This window comes from Cimex lectularius, unplaced genomic scaffold, assembly GCF_000648675.2.
Source record: "Cimex lectularius strain Harlan isolate CLEC.00 unplaced genomic scaffold, Clec_2.1 scaffold131, whole genome shotgun sequence".
In the NCBI taxonomy this organism is placed as follows: Eukaryota; Metazoa; Arthropoda; class Insecta; order Hemiptera; family Cimicidae; genus Cimex; species Cimex lectularius.
Genome location: NW_019392685.1, coordinates 928,479 through 952,642, shown reverse-complemented (window position 1 = coordinate 952,642; position 24,164 = coordinate 928,479). Strand labels below are relative to the sequence as shown.

General features: G+C 35.3%; 5 protein-coding genes across 9 annotated transcripts; 3 read left to right on the top strand and 2 right to left on the bottom strand.

Annotated features, from left to right (window-relative positions):
- Positions 1 to 1,190: 1,190 nt before the first annotated feature.
- LOC106663198 (putative inositol monophosphatase 3) lies at positions 1,191 to 5,260 on the bottom strand. Its single transcript, XM_014387854.2, has 7 exons — positions 5,158 to 5,260; positions 4,621 to 5,093; positions 2,233 to 2,395; positions 2,015 to 2,172; positions 1,844 to 1,952; positions 1,544 to 1,651; positions 1,191 to 1,482 (listed from the first exon to the last, which is right to left on the bottom strand). Exons 2-7 carry the CDS (start codon positions 4,939 to 4,941, stop codon positions 1,343 to 1,345), a joined length of 999 nt encoding a protein of 332 aa, XP_014243340.1. The 5' UTR covers positions 4,942 to 5,093; positions 5,158 to 5,260; the 3' UTR covers positions 1,191 to 1,342.
- Positions 5,261 to 5,286: 26 nt separating this feature from the next.
- On the top strand, positions 5,287 to 9,463 carry LOC106663197. Of its 2 annotated transcripts, none has more exons than XM_014387850.2 (4): positions 5,287 to 5,481; positions 5,997 to 6,298; positions 8,482 to 8,687; positions 8,750 to 9,463. In XM_014387850.2, exons 2-4 carry the CDS (start codon positions 6,020 to 6,022, stop codon positions 9,384 to 9,386), a joined length of 1,122 nt encoding a protein of 373 aa, XP_014243336.1. In that variant the 5' UTR covers positions 5,287 to 5,481; positions 5,997 to 6,019; the 3' UTR covers positions 9,387 to 9,463. The 2 variants fall into 2 exon arrangements, with proteins under 2 accessions (XP_014243336.1, XP_014243337.1); XM_014387851.2 differs by lacking the exon at positions 5,287 to 5,481 and adding an exon at positions 5,614 to 5,836.
- Positions 9,464 to 10,948: 1,485 nt separating this feature from the next.
- LOC106663178 (probable ribosome production factor 1) lies at positions 10,949 to 20,908 on the bottom strand. Of its 2 annotated transcripts, none has more exons than XM_014387819.2 (7): positions 20,819 to 20,908; positions 13,358 to 13,481; positions 13,045 to 13,278; positions 12,811 to 12,964; positions 12,659 to 12,741; positions 12,412 to 12,593; positions 10,949 to 11,158 (listed from the first exon to the last, which is right to left on the bottom strand). In XM_014387819.2, exons 2-7 carry the CDS (start codon positions 13,472 to 13,474, stop codon positions 10,984 to 10,986), a joined length of 945 nt encoding a protein of 314 aa, XP_014243305.1. In that variant the 5' UTR covers positions 13,475 to 13,481; positions 20,819 to 20,908; the 3' UTR covers positions 10,949 to 10,983. The 2 variants fall into 2 exon arrangements, with proteins under 2 accessions (XP_014243305.1, XP_014243303.1); XM_014387817.2 differs by lacking the exon at positions 20,819 to 20,908 and adding an exon at positions 17,206 to 17,398.
- Positions 17,546 to 19,607, top strand: LOC106663179 (matrix-remodeling-associated protein 7-like). The gene is made up of 3 exons (XM_014387820.2): positions 17,546 to 17,948; positions 18,010 to 18,158; positions 19,369 to 19,607. The coding sequence occupies exons 1-3, from the start codon at positions 17,784 to 17,786 to the stop codon at positions 19,481 to 19,483; spliced, it is 429 nt and encodes a 142-aa protein (XP_014243306.1). The 5' UTR covers positions 17,546 to 17,783; the 3' UTR covers positions 19,484 to 19,607.
- Positions 20,909 to 20,964: 56 nt separating the features above from the next.
- Positions 20,965 to 23,121, top strand: LOC106663180 (matrix-remodeling-associated protein 7-like). 3 transcript variants are annotated; one of them, XM_014387823.2, is made up of 3 exons: positions 20,965 to 21,406; positions 21,477 to 21,604; positions 22,638 to 23,121. In XM_014387823.2, the coding sequence occupies exons 1-3, from the start codon at positions 21,245 to 21,247 to the stop codon at positions 22,750 to 22,752; spliced, it is 405 nt and encodes a 134-aa protein (XP_014243309.1). In that variant the 5' UTR covers positions 20,965 to 21,244; the 3' UTR covers positions 22,753 to 23,121. The 3 variants fall into 3 exon arrangements, with proteins under 3 accessions (XP_014243309.1, XP_014243308.1, XP_014243307.1); XM_014387822.2 differs by having other exon boundaries at positions 21,474 to 21,604; XM_014387821.2 differs by having other exon boundaries at positions 21,471 to 21,604.
- Positions 23,122 to 24,164: the final 1,043 nt, after the last annotated feature.

Below are 24,164 nucleotides of genomic sequence, written 5' to 3'. Positions count from 1 at the left end.
TAGTGGCCAGGGCCCTCGTCCATGACTAACAGCTTTGGACATACAAAGCTCACTGGTGACTGGATGAGGTCTTGTCAGCACGGACCTGGAGGTGACACCATTCAAGGTTCTCAACCCGATGCCACTTCTGGCCGAGTTGACTGCTCGTACTGGTGAGAGAGCGAGAGGGAGAAAAGTCAGGAATCAGTTCATCAGAAGGGGCCTTCGGAGATCCGCTGTCACCAAGATCTTTGCCACAATACTAATAACTGTTAAGGTTTTCAGTTGAGATAAAAAAGTCAATGGCACGAGCGGGATTCGAACCCACGATATTCGGCTTGATACACCGCTGCTCTACCACTTGAGCTATCGTGACCTCGATCCATTCGGACACCAACTTCCCATCTCAACTACACATTTTGAATTCCCCCCCCCTGTTTTTTTTTGCCATTTTTCAAATGTCATGTAATCTATTTGATTGATTCTCGGCAACAAATGAAATGGCCATAGAGAGCTTTAGTGAAAGTATACTTCATTTTACACTTATTAAATTCACTAGTTTTTGTGGTCTGCTTGACCAATTAATATCATTCAATTAATTAAGGTTTTTTTAGTTGAGATAAAAAAATCAGTGTCACGAGCGGGATTCGAACCCATGATCTTCGGCTTGATACACCACTACTCTACCACTTGACCTATTGTGACCTCGATCCACTCGGATGAAAAATGACAAAAAGGGGGGAAAATTAAAAAGGTGTAGTTGAGATGGTAAGTTGGTGTCCGAGTGGATTGAGGTGACGATAGCTCAAGTGGTAGAGCAGCGGTGTTTCAACCCGAAGATCGTGGGTTCGAATCCCGCTCGTGCCATTGACTTTTTTATCTCAACTGAAAACTTTAATTAATTGTAAGATATGAATTGGTCAAGCAGACCACGAAACTAGTGAATTTACTAATAACTGTGTGGTATTTAGTGACCGTCAATTAATGACTATTTGGAGATTGTGAGATATGGCTGGTGTGATGTAGGTTTAGAAACTTCTGTTTCTAATAGCTTTAAAAGTTTTCTTCATCGTGCCATTTTGATCTTTATTGAGATCATCGTCAGGGCTCAAAGTATTTGTTTTCTGTGTAGATGTGTCATTGCTGTTTGTCGTGTTGAGAATGATTAATAACTGTTTTATTTTTTGATTAAAATATGCATTGACTGGCTATCAATATTCTCAACTCAAAATTTACATTTATTTTCAAATCCATTGAGCTACAGAATTGCAATAGTGCAATTGTAATTAAAACATTAAAAGAGAGAAATTTATAAAATTGAGTTAAGAAAATAACATTTGCATTATTTTAAAATACTTTAACATCAGTCTAATGATCCTTGCTTTCTTTTCAAAACCTCCACGTGCTTTTTCAAGGGGGCAGCAAGCACTCCCGTTTTCAACAGAGTGTCAGCACGAGAGGAATAGTCGATTTCGTTGCCGTTTAAATCCGTGAAACGTCCACCTAAGGAAATGTTAACTATTAAATAAAGTCAATTTAAAAAAAATAGTGTAAACTATCGCACCAAGAGCAGTGATAATTGCATCTCCAGCACAGATATCCCATTTGCTTATGTCTGTCGTGTGAAAGTACGCTGTTACATTTTCCACAGCAACTTCCAACGACTTGTAACCTGAAAGTAGTCGAACAATCAACGTTTCTAATCAAGGATGAGTAGTTTGTAGATAAACTATCATCATAATCTCTATTACTAAAGATGACAAGGAACCCAGTTAAAAATAAAATGATTAGAGACAATTTTCAGAATAATCACCTCACCAGGTCTTCACCAAAATATTTGACAGTTTATTATCAATTTATTTACCTGAACCACCTGCTTCGAAGAGTCTTGTATTCGTTCCAAAAAATTTCTTAACCTTTTCACTGGCATAGCCCGCATGAGATCGTGAAATTATCACAATATTTGGGCCATTCTTAAAAATAACAAATCACTTTTAAATGAGTTAATTAAAAAGAAATTGTTTATATGTCTTACATGTTCTTTAATTTGTTTATTAACAAATGAGCTTCCTTTATTCACCCAAGCCCAATGGGTTTTTTTAACTTTTTCAAAGGGTTTGTGTATAACTCCGATTATTGGCCTCCCTTCGTAAGCGATACAAACCATTGTCGTAACAAAATTGAAAAGCTTTTCTAAAATAAATTTAAACTCAGTTTATTTAATATTCAATCCAATAAAACTGGTACTCATACCGGTGTATTCTTTGGTTGCATCTAAAGGATCAATCCAAACCGTTAATTTGCTGGAGTCAACTTTCTCATCGGGAAGATCAGGCAGTTTTGTACTAGATGTATCAATATCCAATGGTAATAAATTAACACAATTCCTTTTCTCTTCTTCCTCTTCTGATATTACCTAAAAAAATATCAGCAACAATGTTACGCGATTACTTCTTTAAAGTTAGAGGAAAGGGTACAATAATGAACCCCCTTTAGCAGTTTTTTTAAAAATTCGGTCAATCAATCGGGAGAGAATTAATTCGACATAAATATTTTAGAGTTTTATTGGCCATTTTGACAAAGTCTACATCTCCTTGGGAATCATGTTCATGATGAGTATGCTTCAACAAGTCTTCCTTAAAGACAAGACTCAAATGAAACAGAAAGAATTATGGCAAAACTTTTTTAAATTCGGTCAATCAATCGGGAGAGAATTAATTTGACATAAATATTTTAGGGTTTTGTTGGCCATTTTGACAAAGCCTGCATCTCCTTGGGAATCATGTTCATGGTGACCTTCAACAAGTCTTCTTTAAAGACAAGACTCCAATGAAACAGAATGACTTATAGCAAAACTTTTTTTAAATTTTTTATTACCAACCAAACACCATTATAATATTAATGCAATGTTATGATACATGTTTACAAATCACATTGACGCTATAAATGTCTTGAAGGGAATTAACAACCTTTGTTGTTCTCCCAGCTTTATACAAGGGCTAGCCACGGTGTGACCTCCTCTTTAGCCGTCAGATGGGATTGTAAGGATGGATTATGTTGGACATTGATTAGACTAATTGGATAGGGTGAGGAGTGTTTTTCGTGGAACCTGGAAAATCCAATGGGGATTGATTTATTTACAAAGGGTTTGAGGTCGTTGTGGAGAGTGGTATTGGAAACGTAGTGAATGATGACTATAATCCTGAGGACTATGGATTCGTTGATTATTTTTAGGTTTAGTGGTTTCCCACAGTTCCAGTTCATTTGTCAAAATCAGTTTCAGTAGTGTTTTTTGTGGACACATTAGATTTGCGTCCAAGTAGTTTATACAGTAGTACAGTAATGCGAAACATCTGTTCAGTTTCTGTCTTTTTATTTGTATGAGTTCCAGTTAAACGTCAAGTCAGAACACAGAGCGGGTTTTAGGGATAGGAATGTTGATGAGGAATATTGCATGAGGGGTTTTGCTTCCGAGGGTAAAGGTAACAAGGGTGAATTTATGTTGTTAGTTTATCCTCCATTCAGCTATCCGATGGATGTGGGCCTGGAACTCCTCTGAAGCAACTGTAGGATTGGATCGGATAAAATCATCGGCAAAGCAAGGAGGATAGTTGGAGTTGAAAGTCTGTGGTGTAGAGGAGGTACAGGATTGGTCCTGGTGGCGCAGTAGTCAGAGTAGTTCGATCCTCGGTGAAGTCAGAAGAATCGTCCTGTGAGGAAGGAGTGAATGATTAGGTAAAAGGTGTTTGGAAGGACCCACATTACTTAGTATATGAGACCCATGAACGCTATAGCAAAACTAACTGTAATTTGGAGATCCACAGTGGCCTTGTGGTTAATGTATCTGACCTGTATTTGTCACACTAATGATTCTGGGTTTGGCCCATGGCATTTTAATTGATCATAATATGAAAAAATTTTGTAAAGTGGTTTGACCCTTAACGAGAGACACCCATTTGGTATTATAAAATTGATCAAGCGACTAGGAATAGAGCTAGGTGCTGCCGCATATCATCAGAATTGTAAATTTGTCTGTAGGAGAATATTACACACTTACAATTTTTTAAGCAGACGGGAATGTGTTAAACATTTTCTAATGAACATAGTCTTGTAGCAAGATTAAAAAGGAAAGATGCAATGCAGGAAAGGAAGGAAAAAGGTACTTGAAAATCATAAATGTCTTGAAAAGTTCACTGAAGACGGAAACTATTTCAATTCTGCAAGGAAATGGAAAGAAATCTTCCTTTTAATGAAATTTCTGTCAGGTTTAGAAATCAAGAAGGTACAAGGGAGAATTTGATCTCCAAGACGACCCAGAACATAGCGAACAATGAAATGTTCTTGCAGAATAGGAATACAAGCAATTGACCAGAAAGCCCTAAATATCTATCACTAGGCAGACTATTTAAGATTTTCTTTGTAGAATTTGTGAAGGAAAAACTATTAGAATGCATAAAGGGAAGCAGGAAGGAGCTAAGAATCATACAGATGAGGTAAAATCAGGTAAAAAGCATCACTGAACTTGGAATATTTTATAAAGCATAATTCATCCTGTAGTAAATTGAAGGAATTAGTTCACACCGGAGTACTGTAAATTACAAGAATGTTTCTATTTAATTCTTACAAAATCAATTTACTTACTTTAATATTTGGAAATATTTCTCTTATTCCATAATACATGACGCAATGAGACTTGTAATCTGCATTCGTCACCGGTATGTTGACGCCTTCCTTCGTCTCTCCTTTGCTATGTTTAACGATCGTATCGTTCAACGCTCTGACGACCTCTTCGCCGCCCCTCTCAGCAGCTTCGATCGCCGCCAATAAAAGCGTTTTTATATTTACAATCGGCTTGGACTGAGAAGTCCTCGGAGGCGATAAATATATCACGAACAATATTATTATACAGCATATAATACAAAACCCTATTTTGTTGACTCGTATCGTCCCACCTAAGTTCATGTTTGATATTTATTTAACACTAGTATCTATTAAATATTAAAAGCCAATTTTATGCGTTCAAAAGTTTAGGCAATTTTTCATAAGAGAAGAGATTTATAATCTGAAGAAAATCCATCATATCACCGATGACCACTTGAGTCTGATACCTGGAACTAATTACTCTATAACTAATTTGCAAAACAAGTAATGAGCTTTTAAACAGTTTAATTTTTTTACACTAAAAATCAACGTTAAAAGCAGCAAACTCTCGAATTCAAAAGAATAGGACTGCAAAGTTCAATGTATTATTTATCCAGAACTTGTCATGTCCAGGAGCAACTGAGATACCCTTATCAACCCTACAGACTGTTTACAATTCTTTAAGGTATGCTGCGCCAACGTTCATCAAAAGCTCAAATATTTCCCCTTTTTCTTCGTATTAACAATTATTATATTAATTATTAATGTATATACATCTTATATAAACGTTAATTGATATGAGAAAATATTCATACGCAAATTTCTGAAGTGGCCTAAACTAAAAAAAAAATAATCTTATTGGTGAGTATATTATCCATTGAACATCTTAAAAACCCTTTTGTTAACATTTTTAACTCTTTTTTTTATCAAGAATACAATAGTTTAATGAGTTACTTTTGTTTTGTGAAATGTCAGCTCAAGGCATGATGAAACAGCGAGAGTAGGCGGACCCACAGGCAATCGTTGATCAGCAATTGTTCTTTCTCTTTGATCGTTTCTGCTTTTAAAACATGATTTCCCGAAAATTTACAATCGATACCGGTCTGGTAGTTTGGGAATTGAAACGCTTACGCGTTAGCAACCATTTTAGTGTTTTGTATGTTTATATGGAACATATAAATTGTACTTAAGTGTTTAAACTTAAAAAAGTTAAAGGGTAAAATCATGTCACGTTCCTATAGATTTAACATGTAATAATTAATTTGTAACCAATTAATTTTTCTATTTCAGACTGGGTGATCTCTCATCACTTGTACTTTTGTCTTCCGTTGTTCATATACATAACATAGATTAACGCGCGGTTTAATTTGTTTCAGAAAGTTTAAGTTATCATAAAGCTATGAATGATACTGTATCGGACTTGATAAAAGTCTGCCCGTCGGCAGAAGAGCTGAGCACGATTGTCAACCGAGTCTGCTGCCCTTATTGCAGTTCAGTTTTCGCCAACAGTTCCAGGCTCGAAATGCATCTCTGCAAGTTTCACAAGGAGGGAAAGCTCGAGGCGAAAAAAGGCAACTGCTTGTATTTTTGCCCGGAGGAGTCGTGCAAATACGCCCTGGTTGAAGACAGAGACCCGAGCCTGCTGAGGTTTTTCACCAAGTTGAAATATCTCCGGCAGGCAAGTAGTGCGTTTATATTTTTTTTTGATTTGTAACTATTGTCGACGAAGAATGAACCTCTAGGCTTACAGTCAGTAAAACAGATCATGGCCAGTAATATACACTTTCAGATAAAGGAACATAAAAGAAAGGCGCTACTGGATGTGGACTAAATGAATTTGGGTGTAAATACTGATAATTTAAGCCTCCCCATACACCTATGATCAAATTGTGCAAATGTACATTGTACAACAGGGCCAACAAGGTCCCCCATACACTATTCACATTTTTTTGCAAACTCCAGTTGCTTTTGTCTTGTTTTAATGTAACATGGCATCTCACAACGCAGCCTTTTCTATTACGTCGGATGTTGGTGTTAAAAAAAGAAAAAGGAATGAAAGAGTGGTTAAAGAAAAGATCTGTTTTTAGCCATGCAAATCTCCTCAAAGAACTGCAATTGACTATATAAATTATTTGTGAATGGACCCCATAACATTTGGTGAATTACTAGAAATGGTAACACCATTTGTACAAAAAGAGCCCATACACAATGCGACAGTTGTGCAACACCACTCGTGCAATTAATTTCAAACAGTTTTGAATTTCTGCAACTAGTTGCTCAGCACCTCAAACAACACCATACACTATACAATTGTTTGCACAACAGCCTCAGTTGTGCAATTTGTTCGTAGGTGTATGCTTTAGGGTGTTATAATTAAAACTAGAGGGGAATGGTTAAATCTTAATTGTAAACCTTAAATCTCAGAAAGAATTTACCTCTGCTCCTTATGTAATAAAAAAGAAAATGAGGATATATTCTACTTTTTGGGTCATTGTACAATATTAAAGAGCACCAGGAAAATCTCTTTTAGTTTTGAACGTGGATATAGCTGTAGTTAATCTTTTAAATGGAACCCGTTGGCTAAATTAAATAAATAAATAAAATAAAATTAATTATTCTTTTTATCGGCTTTTGGCTGAGATGAAAAATTAGTGTTAGCGGGATTCGAACCCAAGACCTTTGACTAAATATGCCACTGCCCTAATCACTTGAGCTATCGTGACTTCGATCGAACTGTTCAAATTTTTTTCCCTATTTTTTGCCATATTTTCAAATGTGCTATCAGGATTCAATTCTCAGTGACTTACGAAGTGGCCCCAGGGAGCTGTAAGTGAAGTAATTACTTCTTTTTAATTATTAAATTAATCCATTATTTGCTTAGTGGTCATAATTGACCGTATTAACTATTTCAAATAATTATTCTTTTTATCGACTTTTGGCTGAGATGAAAAATTAATGTCATGAGCGGGATTTAAACCCACAACCTTCGGCTTCGAATCCCACTCGTGACAATAATTTTTAATCTCAGCCAAAAACCTTAGATAAAAAGAATAATTTTGGAATAATTAATATGGTCTTAAATAAAAATTAAATGACCTTTAAGCAAATAATGGATTAATTTAATAAATTATGTAAAGGAAGCTTCACTTTATAGAATTTTTTGTTTAGTATTTGTTGAGAAAAGATGAAGTTATTTATTGAGGGAAAATTGTTGCATGCCATGGGAGGACTCAACAAGTTGAGGGTCACCATAAATTTGGGAACATATCGGCAAGATGGGCTTTGTACACCCTACGCCAGAATTGCATCAACGACGGCCAGCTCATTTCAACTTTGCAAGAAGAGATTTGACCATTTCTCACTTTTCTTTTTCTCCACCTATGGCGTGAAACTAATATAAAAGGGGATGATTAGAAAAGAAAGAAAAAATTCAGGCTATGGACAGTAGGGACTTCTTAGTCCCATTTGACACATTGGATCACCTGAAATATTGTCTATTCACAGACACCCTGTATACACAAATTATTCTGGGTCATATGGGAAGAAAATGCATGAAGAAAAGATAATTTTCCTCATTCATTAATGCTTATATTCAAAGGAAAAAAATTAATTTTATGTGATTTTTTAAAATCAGACGCTTAGCTTATTTAAATTTTTATTGATGGTAATTTGTAGGGTTTTAGCCCTCAGTTTCCTTTTATTTTTTAAATTTTTTTTCTCTTAAACATCAATTATTATTTTATTGTTTTGTTTACTGGTTATTTCCTTACATTATTATATCATATTCTAACATTATTTTTTTGTCTGTTCCAATATCAATGGTTTTATTTCAGTTTTGAACTTTTTTAATGATTTTTTCAGCATTATCAGAAAATGCATTTGGAAAAGAACTTCATGTGCGAGAAGTGTAAGAAGTATTTTACTACTGAAAATTATAAGAATTATCATATGGCGAAAGAATGTCAAATTGAGTTTGTGTGTTTAATATGTTCGAAATCGTACAATACGAGGATGGCTTTGTTGACACACTGTAAACGGAAAGGACACGGTTCTCCTCCTATGATTAAGTAAGAGTTTGTTTGAATGTACAAAAATTTTATTTTTGAAATAATAATGTTTATAATTTTAGAAAGAATACGATAAGAAACATGACGCCTGGGCAATCAAAGGAGAGAAAAATTGTTCCAAACTTAAGAGGAAATGTTCAGATGGAAGAAGATATTGCCGCGGCTGCCTTAAGCGAATTATCGTGGAGGGTTGTAGTGAGAAAAGGCGTGGATATCGGAGTCCAGACGGACCACAGGTCGTGCAGCAGGAGGAAAACCAGGACGGACAGAAAGACGCAGACGCAGAAGGCCAGTTTCACGGTTTCCACCCAGACGGAGATGCAAGACGCAATCGATTCTGCCCTTCTTTCGGCGATACTGCCGCAGAACCAGTTTTCATCTTCGACTCAAACCACGTCCAACGAGATGATGCTAGATTTGGAAATATTTCGCGAAATTGATCAACATGTGAACAACCACACGCAAACCGAGCTGATGAATCAAGAGCTTATTCTTGACGAAGATTCGCCCATCCTCTCAAATAGTCATACGCAGACGATGGGGATTGACGACTACAGTCATAATTATACTCAAACATGCCATGATTTTTTTCTTCATGATTTTGTCGAGCTGTCTGATATCGAGACTCAAACCGCTTGGGCCAGTTTAACAATGGAAGACCCTTGCCTTGTATCCGCCCAAACTCAGACATTACTATAGTAAATGTTAAATATTATTTTGTTACACTTACCTACATATTACTTTTCAACATTATTAACAAATATTTTTTATCTCAACTTAAAACCTTAATTAATTGAATTATATTAATTGGTCAAGCGGACCACGAAAAATAGTGAATTTAATGAAGTAAAATGAAGTATACTTCAGTAAAGCTCTCCCAGGCCATTTCACTTGTCGCCGAGAATCAAACAGATTACTCGACATTTGAAAAATGGCAAAAAGGAGGGAAAATTCAAAAAGGTGCGGTTGAGATGGGAAGTTAGTGCCCAAGGAGATCGAACTCACGATGCTCAAGTGGTAGAGTAGCGGCGTATCAAGCCGAAGGTTTTGGGTTCGAATCCTGCTCGTGACACTGACTTTTTCATCTCAACTTAAAACCTTAATTAATTGAATTATATTAATTGGTCAAGCGGACCACGAAAAATAGTGAATTATTAATAAATTAAATTAATGATATTTAAAACAGTATAATATTTAAATTTGAAAATACATTATAATCTTTTTTAACCTGAAATTTTAGCTAAGTAAAAAAATTGTAGTTTTGTTATTACTGATCATCCTTGTCTTCATATCTTCACTGTTTTTGGTCTCTCAGTCAGCAGAGACCAAACAGCAGTGTTATCATCACAAAATATCAAACAGGAAGATTTGTGAGATTTGTTTGTAGGCTGATGAACCTGAAATTTGGTCATTTATGATCATTTTTGTCTGCCTATGCCAAAACTAAAAGCACAAATAGTTGGAAATGACTGAATTTAAAATAAATTATTTATTAGAAAATTTAATCAAACTTTTTTTAAAAACCAAATATAAACAAATTATTTGTTCATCGGTGAAAATTATTATGCAATGCTTAAACAAATGTTGTAATTTAAACATATCTGACATTATCTTGAGATGAACTTAATAACTGGTTGAACAGCTCGAATAAATAAAAAAGTAAAAGCAAGAATAACAAAATAAATCCCTAAAGTAACTTCTGTCATACAGGAGGGCTTAATTTAAAACTACCCGTTGAGGGTCGTGGACGAGAGATCAAACCGTCATCATACTTTCTCAGTACTATTCACAATTAAAAATCCATGGACTATGTCAAGATCAGCCCATGACCACTAGTGTGGCAAATACGAGCTGGGCACCGTACCACATGGCGACCCCAATGAGACCCTGTAATTCATAAACCAAAAAGTATGAGGAGCAGTTAACAACTATTTTAACTTAAGACTAAATTACTATTTTAAGCTAGAACTATTTATTATTTTGTTGGTCTATATTTTTGCTGTGAAATATTATTGCTCATTAAAATAAAAAATATAAAAAATCGTGATGCTGAAGCCGAACCTGCTTTGTACCAAGAATCAGATATGTTGCAATTCTGCCAGTTTAACCCATATATGATTCTTCATTTTTGTAAAAGAAATAATACTTAAACTAGGAAAGAGCTCAAATTTATAAAGCGTCAGTGCATTTTCCAGAGATTTATTTAGAGCAGCACGATTATTTCAATACATTACGACTGAAAGCCAAATGAAAAAAAAGAAGATATTTAAATAAAACTTTTATTTTAATTATACAATTAAAGTTGGAATTTCCTTCTGTTCGCTTCGAGCGAATGCCTGTTTCCACTTTTGACCCATTCGTAAATTCCAAGTTTGGTGTCGAAAGTCCCTTCCTGGATGTATTCGAGCCTTAGTGTAAACCTTGGCCCTAATTCTTTCAGCATAGGTTTGGCCTTTGAGGAAAAGTCATACCTTAAATCAAACAGTAAAGGATAATTAATTTTTTTAAAATTAATTATTGCTAAACTCATTGTAGTAAATGACAAGCTTATTATAAGTAGTAAATTTATGTTAAAATGGTAATACTAAGAGCTACTGATTAATAGAATTTAATTTAGATCTGACACTATGATGTCTTCAATACTTGAACCAGCTTGTCCCCGGACTAGAACAAATGGTAAATGACTTAGCATGTTCGAAGAGGAATTTTTTTTGTAATAAAAAATTAAAATAAATGCTTACATCTCCAACACTGAAAAAATTGTTCTGCCCAAGAGAGAGAGAAGAGAAGAGCCAGGGAAAAGAAGGCAACTGGATCAGGACCAAAGTCGGTCAAATATAAAATGACGGTTTTGTGCAATAAAATTTTAAGAGGAGAAAAGGAAAAATGCATAGGTGATTGATTCGGAGGTATGGAGCACCAACGGAGAATAGAAATAGCAGAGGATTAAAGCGAACTAAGAGGGCAACAAATAGATGGGAAAAGTTGTCGGCGTTTCACCAGATTTAATAGAAAGAGTGATCAGGATGGATCCTGCAAGGGGATTTGTGCCACAAGGACGATTTCCCACCGTGCGGGGTGATTAAGGAGTCAAGCTCAGTCCAGGTTCAAGACGACAGGGAAAGAAAATGGCAGTTTGGTTATTCTTCTTATGCACACTAAGGCCATCCTGGTTGAGGGATTAGGTTGGATACCTATAAGGGATTTGTATACGTTCTCGGCGTTCCTCCAGATTTCTTCTTGCCCTGATGGTAGGAGAATCAACCTCCTTTTTTGCAACCATGAATCTCCTTCTGGGTATCCATCCTGATCCCTCAACATGGCTTCAGCTGCCCTTAGGGAAAAAATCTGATAAACCACTGACATCCTCTATCTGATTCGTCAGGCCTACCGGACGGGCTCAAGTGAATCAGGATGGGTTCCGGAAAGGGATTTGTGGTTGCCACAAGGAGGAAAATTTGACAGGCTTTTTTCAGACCTGCTGGTCACAACTTTTCTACAGCTATTCTCTCCTCGTCCACCAGTGCTCCACACTATTTCATGTCCCCTATTTCTTTTTTTCTTTTAGTTTAAATTCTATTTTTAAAAAAAAGTTCCCATTGTATGCCATTCCCTGGTTTTCCTCTCCTCTCCCCAGGGTAAGCACGATAACTTACCCGTATCCCTTTCCAATGCTGGGAGGGGAAAATATAAAACGTTTATTTTAACAACTTAATATAATTACCTATGATGGCGGAAGAAAATATAATCCCTCTGATTGTGAAATGTGACGGCCCGCTTTCCTTTAAATTCAGGATCGTAGTGAAACAAAGAGGCCAACATCCTCGCTACGCTTGATCCGAGCCGTGTTGTAAAATTGTTCAATATGACCTCTGGACGATAACTGTTAATATCTTTATGACTTTTCTAAAACAAATGATACTTGTCAAATTGTCTGTTAATTCTAGATCAAAGAAAAAATTAAAACTCACCTTTAAGTCTGAAGTGAGTTTAACATTGCTCATTCTAAAAAATGCTGTCGGTCCATTTGGTAAATGTATTATTAATAAACCATCTAAAAAAAAGACACAATTTCAGCATACTATGATATTAAAATAAATAAATAAAAAGATATTAAACTTACTAGGTTCTTTCATGTTTTCATTGACGATAATAACATCAGAAAACTTTTTCTCTATGGCTCTTTTGACAATTTTTTTAACACTGGATCTTCCTCTATACCTGAACATCGAATTTGGTATTATCCTGCACAATTCAACTCCAAATATTCTTGTTTTCTAAAAAAATATAAATAAATAAATTAAAAAAAACAATATAAATAATTAGAATTGTTCACAAATCAACATATAACACTTACTTGAAGAGGATTGTCAGCAAATGTTATCAAGACCTTTGGCACATATTCCATACTGAAATAGCTTTGAAAGTCGTCTGTGTTGATATCGACTGCCGTTTCTTCGATTCTCTCTACGTTTTCAGCTTTCGTCGGATCTAGAATGGTCTCATCAGGCACTCGTAACGACTCAATCGTGTGTGGCTTCTGTGGCGCCTCCCCGGCTTCCCTTCGCCTCTTTCTTTCTTCCTTTTTCATCTATTCAACAACAAAGAAACAATTGTTCGCTCTTGTATCAAATATTACAATAAAATTCACTTTTTTTCCCAGAACAAACCTTCTTTTTCTTAATGAGTTCTTTCCCGGCTAAGGTCCTTCTGACGATCTTATTTTTAATGTCATTGATGGACCTGCGATTCTCGTTCTCTTCGTCATCTCTTTTAATTTTACCCATTGTCACACTGAAACCGCACAAATTTATTATAACACATATACAATTGAAAATATAAGAATAAAAATTATTTATTTCAAATAAATACAAATATGTACAAAAGTGTGATATAGATGTTTCAGACTCCCTGTCTACTGCAGGTTGTTAGAAATTTTTACACAATTTGACAAGCCTTTGGCCGCAGACCTGTCCAGCCTGTATTAACAGTTTGAACTAGTACATCCCCAAAACTAGTTCCATCAATTAAAAACCATTTATTAGTGGTAATAAAACATAGGGGGTGGACCTACAGATTACTGACATAACGTTTAGAAAAGTGTCAAATGACAAATAATGTGTTGAGATGCTTTTTCACTTAAAATGTATAAATTTATATATTCGTTGTACTTTAAATGTTTTCTGTGGAAACTTTTGCCAGGATTTCTTTCGTACTCCTCGGTAAGCAGGGATTCTAGATATTAAAGGATTTACAGTACTCATAAGCCTTAGTGTTCAGTGCAACGGAAGAATTGACTTGCCCTTGTGAAATGCATGTCCATCGTCTTCCTGCTTCAACCTTGACAAACCCTCCAAAGTTCTCTCGAATTCCTGGCAACCATGTTAATACCACCTGAATATGCCAGGTTTTTAGCGGTTCGGTTCATCAAAGTCCCCTCTTGGGTTACTCTGAACCATCTTTATCAACTTCTCCAGAAAGTGAAAAGGGTGGTGGACAGTGCATCTTGTCCGAGTCTCTCGGAACAGGAGGAAACAAATGCTAATTTGCCTTGGGGAAAATCTCCGAGTCCCAATCGAATTAATTTGAAATTGAGGGTCTATAGTGAGGCCAGTGGTACTTTATAGCTCTGAAACGTTGACCATGACATCGTTGAGTATAGTATCAGCCTTTGATGATAAATGATAAAGGTGGGAGATCAGGGATGAAGTCATCAAGGTGAAAAAACTTAATTTTCTAATATCAAGGATGACCTCAAAAAGATGCTGAGATGCTATACATATATGTAAAATAAATATAAGGTATTGGTTGGATAGGGATAAGAGAGGCGGCCACAAGGCCTACTGCACCTCAACGTAAATAGATCTATTGTTCCTCTGTTAATTATAACTCACTGGCCAGCTTCAGGCTATTAACCAGCCTCCACAGCTTTGCCAGCGGTTCCATCGTGTAAGATCTTTTTTTTCTTGGATACCAGGGACTGGAGGAGTTCCCTCCTGAGCACTGCAGCTGAGCTGTACAGCTTATTGTACTTTATCCATGGCTCCATATTTTGGGGGAGGGCTCGCAACACAAATGTGAACTTGAGCCCCCGTTGTACCGGTGTTCTTCCATCAAAGAAACTCATTTTTTGAAGGGGGTTGGGACCAAATTCAGGGTCGTTGAGATCCGATCCCGCTCCTTCCATTGATGAGTGCCGTGTCAATTTCTTTCAACTGCGGCCACCGGTCCCCTTAGGCGTCAGAAAAAGTCCAGAGGCGACGGTGGGGATCGAACCCACGACCGCGGGATCTATTGGGTTGTCCGGAAAATAATGCAGGATTTTAAGTTTTCATTAAAAAAAATCTATATAAAATATTCTGTTTACGTTTACAGGATTACTCATTTGTATGAATGTCAACACTTATTAATCCTCTTCCAAATGATATTGTTTGTTTACCTCTGTAGCATTCCGCTACTTGGAAATAATTCAGTCATCCTTATAATGTCAAAGCGAGAATTTCGTACGATTTTCTTTTACGAGTTTAAACTCGGCCGAAGCGGAGCCCAAACGGCTAGAAACATTAACCAAGTCTGGGGCGAGGGTTGTGTTAATGAGTGCACTGTGCAAAGGTGGTTTAAAAAATTTCGGGAGGGAGATTTCAGCCTTGAAGATGAAGAAGGTCGTGGAAGGCCTTCCTCTCTTAATGATGATGTTCTGCGATCAGTGGTGGAAGAAAACCCCAAAACAACTGTTCGAGAACTTGCAGAGCAACTCAAAGTCAGTAAAACGACCGTCGCTGACCACCTCAAGGCGATTGGAAAAGTGAAAAAACTCGAAAATTGGGTTCCACACTCATTAAACGATCGCCAAAAAAATCAGCGCTTTGATGTTTGTGCATCACTTCTTTGTCGAAACAAAAATGACCCATTTCTGGCCAGAATTGTTACATGTGACGAAAAGTGGATTCTCTACGATAACACTAGACGTTCTGGACAGTGGCTCGACAAAGGAGAAGCTCCAATACATTTTCCAAAGCCCCCAACTCATCAAAAAAAGGTAATGGTTACGGTATGGTGGGCTTCATTTGGTTTAATACACTACAGCTTCTTAAATCCTGGCGAAACCATCAATGCTGAATCATACTGTAACCAAATTAATACCATGCATCAGAAATTGGCAGTAATGAAGCTCTCTTTGGTCAATCGGAAAGGGCCCATTTTGTTGCATGACAACGCTCGACCACATGTGTCACGTGTAACGTCACAAAAATTATTGGAGCTTGGCTATGAAACTTTGCCTCACCCACCCTACTCTCCGGACCTCTCGCCTACTGACTACCATTTTTTTAGACACCTGGACCACTACTTACAACACATAATATTCAAAAATCAAACGGAACTGGAAAATGCATTTATTGACTTTATCAATTCTAAAAATTCTGAATTCTACTCAGACGGAATTAATAAGTTACCAACACGTTGGGAGAAATGTATTGAGAGTATGGGAAATTATTTTGATTAAAGAACATTGCTTTAAAGTAACTAGTTTCTTTTTTTTTGTTTAATACCAAAATCCTGCATTATTTTCCGGACAACCCGATACTAGTCGCCTTAACTGCCTGATGCCTTAACCACTTGGCTACCGTGGCCCCTCCGGTGTAGGATCTTGCTTGTGGTTTTTCTTGTCCTAGTTGCAAGAACTGTACCTACATAGTCCTTCGCAGGATCATAAAATGTGTTCTGCGGTCTCCTCCTCTTCCTGGCAGTATCTGCAGTGTTTCTTCTGTCTGTACTCCTTTCCGGTGCATGTGCTTTCTTAAGTGGCAGTGCCTCGTCAGGAGTCCAACCAGAATCCTGGTTTGGTTGCAGTGCCTCAAGCCTGTGGTATTTTTCCACCAGGTTTTTGACTCATTAAGTATCCATTTTAAGACGTATCCTCTTTTGTGGCAGGCTGCTAGGCCGCAGTAGGGTTCTGGGCCCATAGACTCCGTGTTAGCTGTCTTTTTGACCAACATGAACCTTTTCGTTGCCTTTATGCCCCGAATTACCAGGGACCCATGCCAGGGTCAGGTCATTAGTGTCGCTGACTTCCTTCGTTGCCTTTATGCCCCGAATTACCAGGGACCCATGCCAGGGTCAGGTCATTAGTGTCGCTGACTTCCATCAGGGCTTCTGTGCATTTCCAAACACTCTTTGCATTCGCCTCGCTTGAGGCGAAGGCCCTGAGAGCGACCTGGCTGTTAGAGAAAATAGAAAGATAATTAATTGAAAGAGGTTATTTGGTCAATCGGACCACGAAATCTAATGCATATATATAATATTTTATGTATGCACAATAGAAGAGGCTAGGGTCCTTCAACGGCTGTAGCGCCGAGTAGTAGAAGTACTTGTTGATTAAATTCACGTGAAATAAATTGAGTTGTTAATCAATATAGCCCATTATTACTTTAATTTATGACGTTTGCTCCTATTTCATTGAAGGTTTTGGGAGACTTTTACTGAGTGTATAAATCTAATCGTCATAGTTAATACTTACGTATAATAAACTTGATTTAATAAAAACAGTCGTTTTCACGTAGTTTTACTGGTTAATATAAATAAAAAACAGACAAAAATATTTCGTCCTATTGGAGCTGGTACTCATGTAAACATTCACCATGTGGACAAGCACTCTCTGCAACCTTCCATTGCATTAATGCCTTGGATGATTATTTTCACTGTTTCAATTAAAACAAACTAAAAAAAGGAAAATAAATTAAAAATTATATGAACTTTTTATATTGGATTTATTATACTTGTTGTTTTATTTTATTTTTCAAGAGAAATCTACTGTTGGGTATATTGTGTTAAGAAGGTTCACTGTTATGAAGTTAACCTTCGTCTCTTTAACAGTCTTGGGTTATCAAGTGAAAAATAAAAATACACCTCTAATCTTTATATAAACAATGATCATTTCTTAGGAAAAATGATGGTGATATAAGTCAGAACACTATTAATTTTTTATTTTTGCTGTCTATTCCTTAGCTATGATGTTTAAGGAGATAGTCCAAGTGTTGATTATATCTAAAGAAATTTATCACCATCAGACAATCTAGATCAAGATGATATAACAAGATGTTAGGCTACTTGATGCCGTTTTACGAAAATGTTATGATATATTATGAGAACATATCGTACTTTTACATACTGTGCATCACGGTGTCTTTTATCGCCGTTGGCATCTGTTGGACGTTGGAGGGGAAGGAGAATCACCGGTTTGACAAGGGAGAAAACGACGAGGTATTGGCTGTAGGCTTGTCCTGTTTTAATTTTGACTATTATTAAAAACATATCCTTTCAGAATCAAGAATGCAGCGAGGAGGAAAAGGGAGACGAGGCTGAAAACGACACCAGCAGATCGAATAGCGCATCAGGGCTGGTAACCAGTAAAACACCGATTGAACAAATTGCACAGAATCTGTCTCAAATCGACTTGGAACAAGAAAAAGAGTACATATGTTTTTATAAACTATTATACTGGCTGCATACCCCAGACTGTTTCAGCCAGCAGTGGTTTATTCTATATAATTTTTTTTTTAATTTTTTTTATTATCAATAAAAGCAAGCACTAAGGATCATTATCTGCTTTGAATAGAAGTATGTTTAGAGTGGCGATGTACAGAAACCGCCAGCCAGCAAGAGGGCCGACCTGACCTCAACCACCATCCCCATTCATGCCTCATCTTCTAAATTTTGGAGAGCAGACCAGCCTTGCTCAAGAAATTAAAAAGTTTTTCTACTCTGTGCCCACCATCTGGCAAAATCTGTTCCAAACTTCCCGAAACACATGTGCTCTTTTCCAGATTAAATCGAGCACGGACAGAATATTGACTGTTAGTGTTTCTTGCGATGAGAAAACCGTGCATGTCTATTCTAACCTATTCTGAGGCGAGCTAGGTCACTTTCTTCCCTTTGTGAGGTTCGAGTGGCAGAGGACCATTGTTTTACATCTTCCTTAATTTTCTCAGCTTGTTGAGGGTCATTTCACACCATTCATTATGCCACTTTCTTGATATGGGTGAGAAAGTCATCCCCAGTTACTCGATTTATCCAGATCCCTTCTGACTGCCGGGTCGGCAAGTACATTGCCACAATGACCCAGAATCCACATGAATAGAACAGTGACATTTTTCGACCGAAATTCCCTCAGGGCTAGAAGAACGTAGGCTTCTCTAGCTGCTATTCTATATCTGCAAAGCTCCTTGTTTAGTATATAAAATCTAAGCAGAGTCCACCATCATCCCGTTGATTTACTTTGACTTTTTTTTGTTCTTTATTAGTACACAAAGTCTAAGCATAGTATACCATCATCCTGTTGTATCTTTGACATTTTTTGTCCCTTGTTAGTATACAAAATCTAGCACACCTTTTGTCAGATATGGCGTATGTGTAGAAAGATCTGACTTTTGGACATACTAGGTTTATATTGTATTGTGTACCGACCACTCGGAATGCATCTTCTTACTGGTGGTGTGCCTTAAATTAAAAAAAAAAAAAATACATAACTTAAGAGAAATTAATCCAAGAGTGGGCTGTTTAAACAAATCACTTACTCACATCCATAAATTACTATTTAATAATTCATTTATGTTAACTCAGGATTAAATTTTACTTTTACTGTTTACTACAATTCTAATGTAGTTTTTACTTTATTTTTTAGAATTGAAAAGGAACAACTTAAAAGCATATTCAAGCTCTTACAACAGGACAGGGACAAGTTCCAAATTGAGTCGTTGCAAGAATTAGAAGAACAGATGAAACTTTATAGAGAGTGAATTTATCCACAGAGATTGAAACTTATACTGTTACATTAAAATTTAAAAAAAGTCAGCATGTTTCTAGGTGGTGAATAGTTTGTGCACAGTAGTTCTCATTTCATAAAAATAATTTTGCTAAAAATAATATATATATATATGTAAATATTAAATTATAAAACTGATATTATATACGATCGTACTCAAAAATTCAAAATTATGTTAAACAAATAGCTTTACCTTTAAAATGGATTTAAGGGTGAATTAGTTTCTCCTTTCCCACAGAGAACCAAGAAACAGTTCATGGATAGAAAGACCAAAAATTTAAATAACAAGGCTGTGTTCTGAAGAGTATTAAGACTATGATTTAAAAAAATTGACAGTAGTTCCAAGTTAAAATACTTTAAATGGCAGCAATACAAACATAGATCATAGATAATATTATTTATATCATGAACTAGCTTGTCATATTACTCTTCTCTAAGTCAAATCTATCATTGGTATGATAATAAATATGTAATATCATTAAAGTAAAAAATATATTTCTGTACTGTTATGTATTTGTTTTAACATGTATAAAAATAATTTATACAAATTTGCTTGTTCAACAATAATGGCAAATAAAACAGCATGAAATGGTTGTGTTTTAAATAAATTGTATTATTTATATTCTTCTAATTAAAACATTCCTCCTTTTGCTTTTCTTTATTAAAAAATATAACACTTTTTTCCTACTGAAATCTTTACAAAAGATGCCTCCTTCCCAACAATTTATCAACGGTTTCTAAAACGGACACTTAATTTTTTCTATAAATCAGTTCTGCAAGTTTTTAAAGTTTCTTTCAATTTTAAAATGTCTTTAAACCATCAATTTTTTTTGTCATTTTTCTCAGGGTGCTTAAAATATCAAAAGTACGTCTGGCTCAGCTATGCTAAGAAGAAAAAAGTAGTCGTGAATCTGATTGGTTAATTCTATATGTATAAAGATATATTTGGTCGTCCAAGACTTTTTGATGGTAAAGTAACTGTAAACAAATTGAACCAACAAATACATGAACCATTTTATTCCATCCGCCCAAAACTTCTTAGGTTTTTGAACAAAGAACTATACGCGTATGAGTTTTTAAGTGAAGTAAAGTTTTTTCCAGTTGTAAATTTTATAGAGCGTGGAATATGTGAAGATATGAACACAACATAAAATTTATGCTTCTGAATTGAGCAAACCACTTACAACAGTCATTACCATATACATCATAATTTTTCCTAGCAATCTGTTCAGTGGTTTTACCTTTGCAATAATTAAATAACTCACTAAATTATGAAAATTATTTTTTCCTCCATTTTAAATAAGTATACCTTGTAAAAATATCAGCTCTCGGATGAAACTGACCAATAAAAACACCTTAACTAATCCCTTGTCAGAGCGTAAACAATAATGATTAAATAAACATTGCTTCAAAACTCGAGAGGGTTTAAATCAAATTAATTTAAAACCCTGTGGTCTTATTTTAAAAGCCAATAGGTTCCAGGACCAAACTCCAAGTGTATTTACAAACAACAAGATGAATAATCCCCTTAACATAACAAACTGCCTAAAATTTCTAATAAAAAGTCAGCTATAACTCAAATTCCGCGCATTGTTTTTTTTTTAAATTCCGTAAAACAAAGAATCAAAGAAATATATCGAACACCATTACAATAAAATCACTAATAAAATTTGCAGTAAAAATACAAAGCAATTGATATGTTCACAGCCTGAATTTAAAAAAATCAAAATCCAAGATGTTCATGTACTTTATACCATTATTCAAAAATGCGATGATATACGGTGAAAACATATTGTACTTTTACACGTTGTGCATCATATTGACTTTTATCATCATCGTACTCTGCTGGAAATTTGATGTGAAGCAGAAAGAAAAGTTTTGCAAGAGAGAAAAACAAGTATGTACTGCGTTTTGACTTCTATTTTATTCGGACAATTATAATACATGTGCTATCCTTTCAGCAGAAGAAGTGCAACGAGGAGGTTGAACATAATAGCAGCGGAATGGAAAGTGCATCGGGGCTGATGAGCAGTAAAACACAGATTGAAAAAATTTCTCTAAATCAGTATCAAATCTACATGGAACAAGAAAAAAAGTATACACATTTTTATAAACTTTATAGAAAGGGATTTAAATTTATATTATGAAAAAATCAGCATATTTCTAGGTGGTAAATAGTTGATTGCACTGTAGTTTTCAAACAATAAAAAAATATTTAAAAAAAGTATATATTATATCACTATAATCACATAATTTATAATATGGGGGGGACCTGGTGGCTGAGTGGTTACGGCGTCCAACTTATATTTATAGTTTTGTGTTCAAATACTGGCAGAGCCCATGGTTTTTTAATTGATTATAGTATGAAAATGTATTGTAAAGTGTAATCCCTCATCCATGACAGATTTTTTTTCAAAATGATGCAATTTCTAAAAGAAAATCCAAGAGAGCCAAAACAATTTCAGCCACACTCAGACCACCTTTTACTGACTCAATGGCAACTTGACCTTAAATTCTTTACTGTGAGCTTTAAGCTTTTTTTATGGGTAGTTGGATGTTAAGCCCTCCTGTTTTATTTCTCTTACTTTTTTTAAAATTGATGATTCAATTTTAAACATTCTCACTCGTTATTAATGGTTTGTATTTAATTTGTTCCCTTTTGTCTTAATTTTTTCTTTTACATGTTTATTTACACAATATTGTTGTTTTTTTGGCTAGTTATGTGTTAATTGTAATTTCTTTTCATATCTTTCTCTCTGGCTTTCTATGTCTTTTATACATCAAACATCCACAAATGTTGACAAGGGTGAGGGAAGAAGAATATATATATTGTCAGGTCAACTTTAGGAAATAACTTCACTATTTTTCGTGGTCCATTTGACCAATTAATTAAGGTTTTAAATTGAGATTAAAAAAAGTCAGTGTCACGAGCGGGATTCGAACCCACGACCTTCGGCTTGATACACCACTACTCTACCACTTGAGCTATCATGACTTCGATCCGCTCGGGCACTAACTTCCCATCTCAACCGCAGGTTACTTTAGGAAATAAAGTATTAATATTAATTGAGTCTTAGATCATTTACCCCGTTACAATGTAATTTTAATTAATTAATTTTTTTTTTAAGAGTTGAAAAGGAACAACTTAAGAATATATTCAAGATCATTCAACAGGACAAGGATAAGTTCCAAATTGAGTCATTGCAAGAATTAGAAGAACAAATGAAACTTTATAGAGAGTGATTTTATCTATTTATCTACGGTACCATCAGAAGTACTTTAAACAAAAAACTTCATCTTTAAAATGGAATTTGAATAGATTTCTTATACAAAAGTCTTCCGCTGACAGGAGCCTGAAAAAAATTTTTAAACAAATTGTTCGTGTCAAAAACTGACGAAATTCCTAGATGAAAGAATTTAAATGACAGCAATACAAAAATAAATAATATAAACTATCCTGTAAGGCCAGTGTATCATTAGTAATGTATAATATATTTATGTACTGTTATGTATTTGTTTCATAATGTATAAAAACAATTTTATTTGTACGCATTTGCTTGTTCAACTATAATGACAAATAAAACACAATGAAAGCATTGCATTTTAAATAAAGTTGTTGTTTTTATGAAAGCAGATAGACCTTTGTGAAGTTGGAAATACTCAATTAACCACTACTTGTAAATTTCTTTACCTTGAAAACCATTTGTCCAATTTATCCCTTTACTATGCGGACATTATTCACCCAGTTTAGGTATAGTTCAAAAATATAAAAAACGTTGCTAATAATGGATTTTTAAAAAAAAGTTTATAGATTTAAACACATTTTATTATATGAAATAGTGTACATCACATTTATGACAGATAAGCTGAAAAATAAAATTTGTCGATAATTACGCAGAAAATAAGTATGGAGGAAAATTAATATTTACAGTCCAATGAATCGAAATAAAAATCCATCGATGATCAAAAAAAATGTAGGCACAATAGAGCATTTCAGCAATATTTACAATTAAAAATAAAATTGCAGAATCATTGAAGCAGTGTTTTTCAAGCAGAAACATTCATCTACGATATCAATCAAGCAATGAAATATGCACGATAATGAAAAAAAGTTCCTTAAAAAAAACAAAAGTAAAACCCAAATCCTTTTTATATTGAATTTGATGTAATTTTTTTATTATTTTGGCAGTTTCGCTCTGAGTTACTTGACTTGAGCTAGCCAGTTGCTCTTTAATTTATTATTGACAGAAACATAAGGGGAGTTCGAAGGCGCATCGTGTGATTAATTGGTCATGGCAATGAAGAACATGGACGGGAGATTGTCACTTGGCAGAGGGAAGCAGGGCGTAAGGTAAAGAACACAAACTGACAGAAAGGAGACAGGGTTACACATTGAACAAGGATGGAAGATCGGACGGGGCTAAGGTTTCAGGCAAAGCAGTGAGGAGATAAAACTCCTAATGGAAGGGAGTCAGGGCCTACTGCGCAAAGCTAGGATGGAAGGTCGTCACCCTTTTAAAGATTCAAAGATGGATCCTGAGAAAAATTTCATTCTCTTACCACCGTACCATTTTAGATTCATCATTGTACAATGTAAGATTTACCTTTTAAAGCTGCCAAGACAAAAATGAAATATATTAAACGATAAATAAGGT

Bases quoted from the DNA above. Each gene is read 5' to 3' on its own strand.
- LOC106663179 (XM_014387820.2), top strand. From the start codon at position 17,784: ATGTTAGGCTACTTGATGCCGTTTTACGAAAATGTTATGATATATTAT. The intron at 17,949-18,009 runs GTATTGGCTGTA...ATATCCTTTCAG, and splicing joins ACAAGGGAGAAAACGACGAG to AATCAAGAATGCAGCGAGGA. The intron at 18,159-19,368 runs GTACATATGTTT...TTTATTTTTTAG, and splicing joins GACTTGGAACAAGAAAAAGA to AATTGAAAAGGAACAACTTA.
- LOC106663178 (XM_014387819.2), bottom strand. From the start codon at position 13,474: ATGGGTAAAATTAAAAGAGATGACGAAGAGAACGAGAATCGCAGGTCC. The intron at 13,279-13,357 runs GTTTGTTCTGGG...GTTGTTGAATAG, and splicing joins AACTCATTAAGAAAAAGAAG to ATGAAAAAGGAAGAAAGAAA. The intron at 11,159-12,411 runs GTAATTATATTA...GTTTGATTTAAG, and splicing joins ATTTTCTTCCGCCATCATAG to GTATGACTTTTCCTCAAAGG.
- LOC106663180 (XM_014387821.2), top strand. From the start codon at position 21,245: ATGTTCATGTACTTTATACCATTATTCAAAAATGCGATGATATACGGT. The intron at 21,407-21,470 runs GTATGTACTGCG...CTATCCTTTCAG, and splicing joins TTTGCAAGAGAGAAAAACAA to CAGAAGAAGTGCAACGAGGA. The intron at 21,605-22,637 runs GTATACACATTT...TTTTTTTTTAAG, and splicing joins TACATGGAACAAGAAAAAAA to AGTTGAAAAGGAACAACTTA.
- LOC106663198 (XM_014387854.2), bottom strand. From the start codon at position 4,941: ATGAACTTAGGTGGGACGATACGAGTCAACAAAATAGGGTTTTGTATT. The intron at 1,953-2,014 runs GTAAGACATATA...GTTATTTTTAAG, and splicing joins ATAAACAAATTAAAGAACAT to AATGGCCCAAATATTGTGAT. The intron at 1,652-1,843 runs GTAAATAAATTG...GACTACTTTCAG, and splicing joins CTTCGAAGCAGGTGGTTCAG to GTTACAAGTCGTTGGAAGTT.
- LOC106663197 (XM_014387850.2), top strand. From the start codon at position 6,020: ATGAATGATACTGTATCGGACTTGATAAAAGTCTGCCCGTCGGCAGAA. The intron at 6,299-8,481 runs GCAAGTAGTGCG...TGATTTTTTCAG, and splicing joins AGTTGAAATATCTCCGGCAG to CATTATCAGAAAATGCATTT. The intron at 8,688-8,749 runs GTAAGAGTTTGT...TTATAATTTTAG, and splicing joins GGTTCTCCTCCTATGATTAA to AAAGAATACGATAAGAAACA.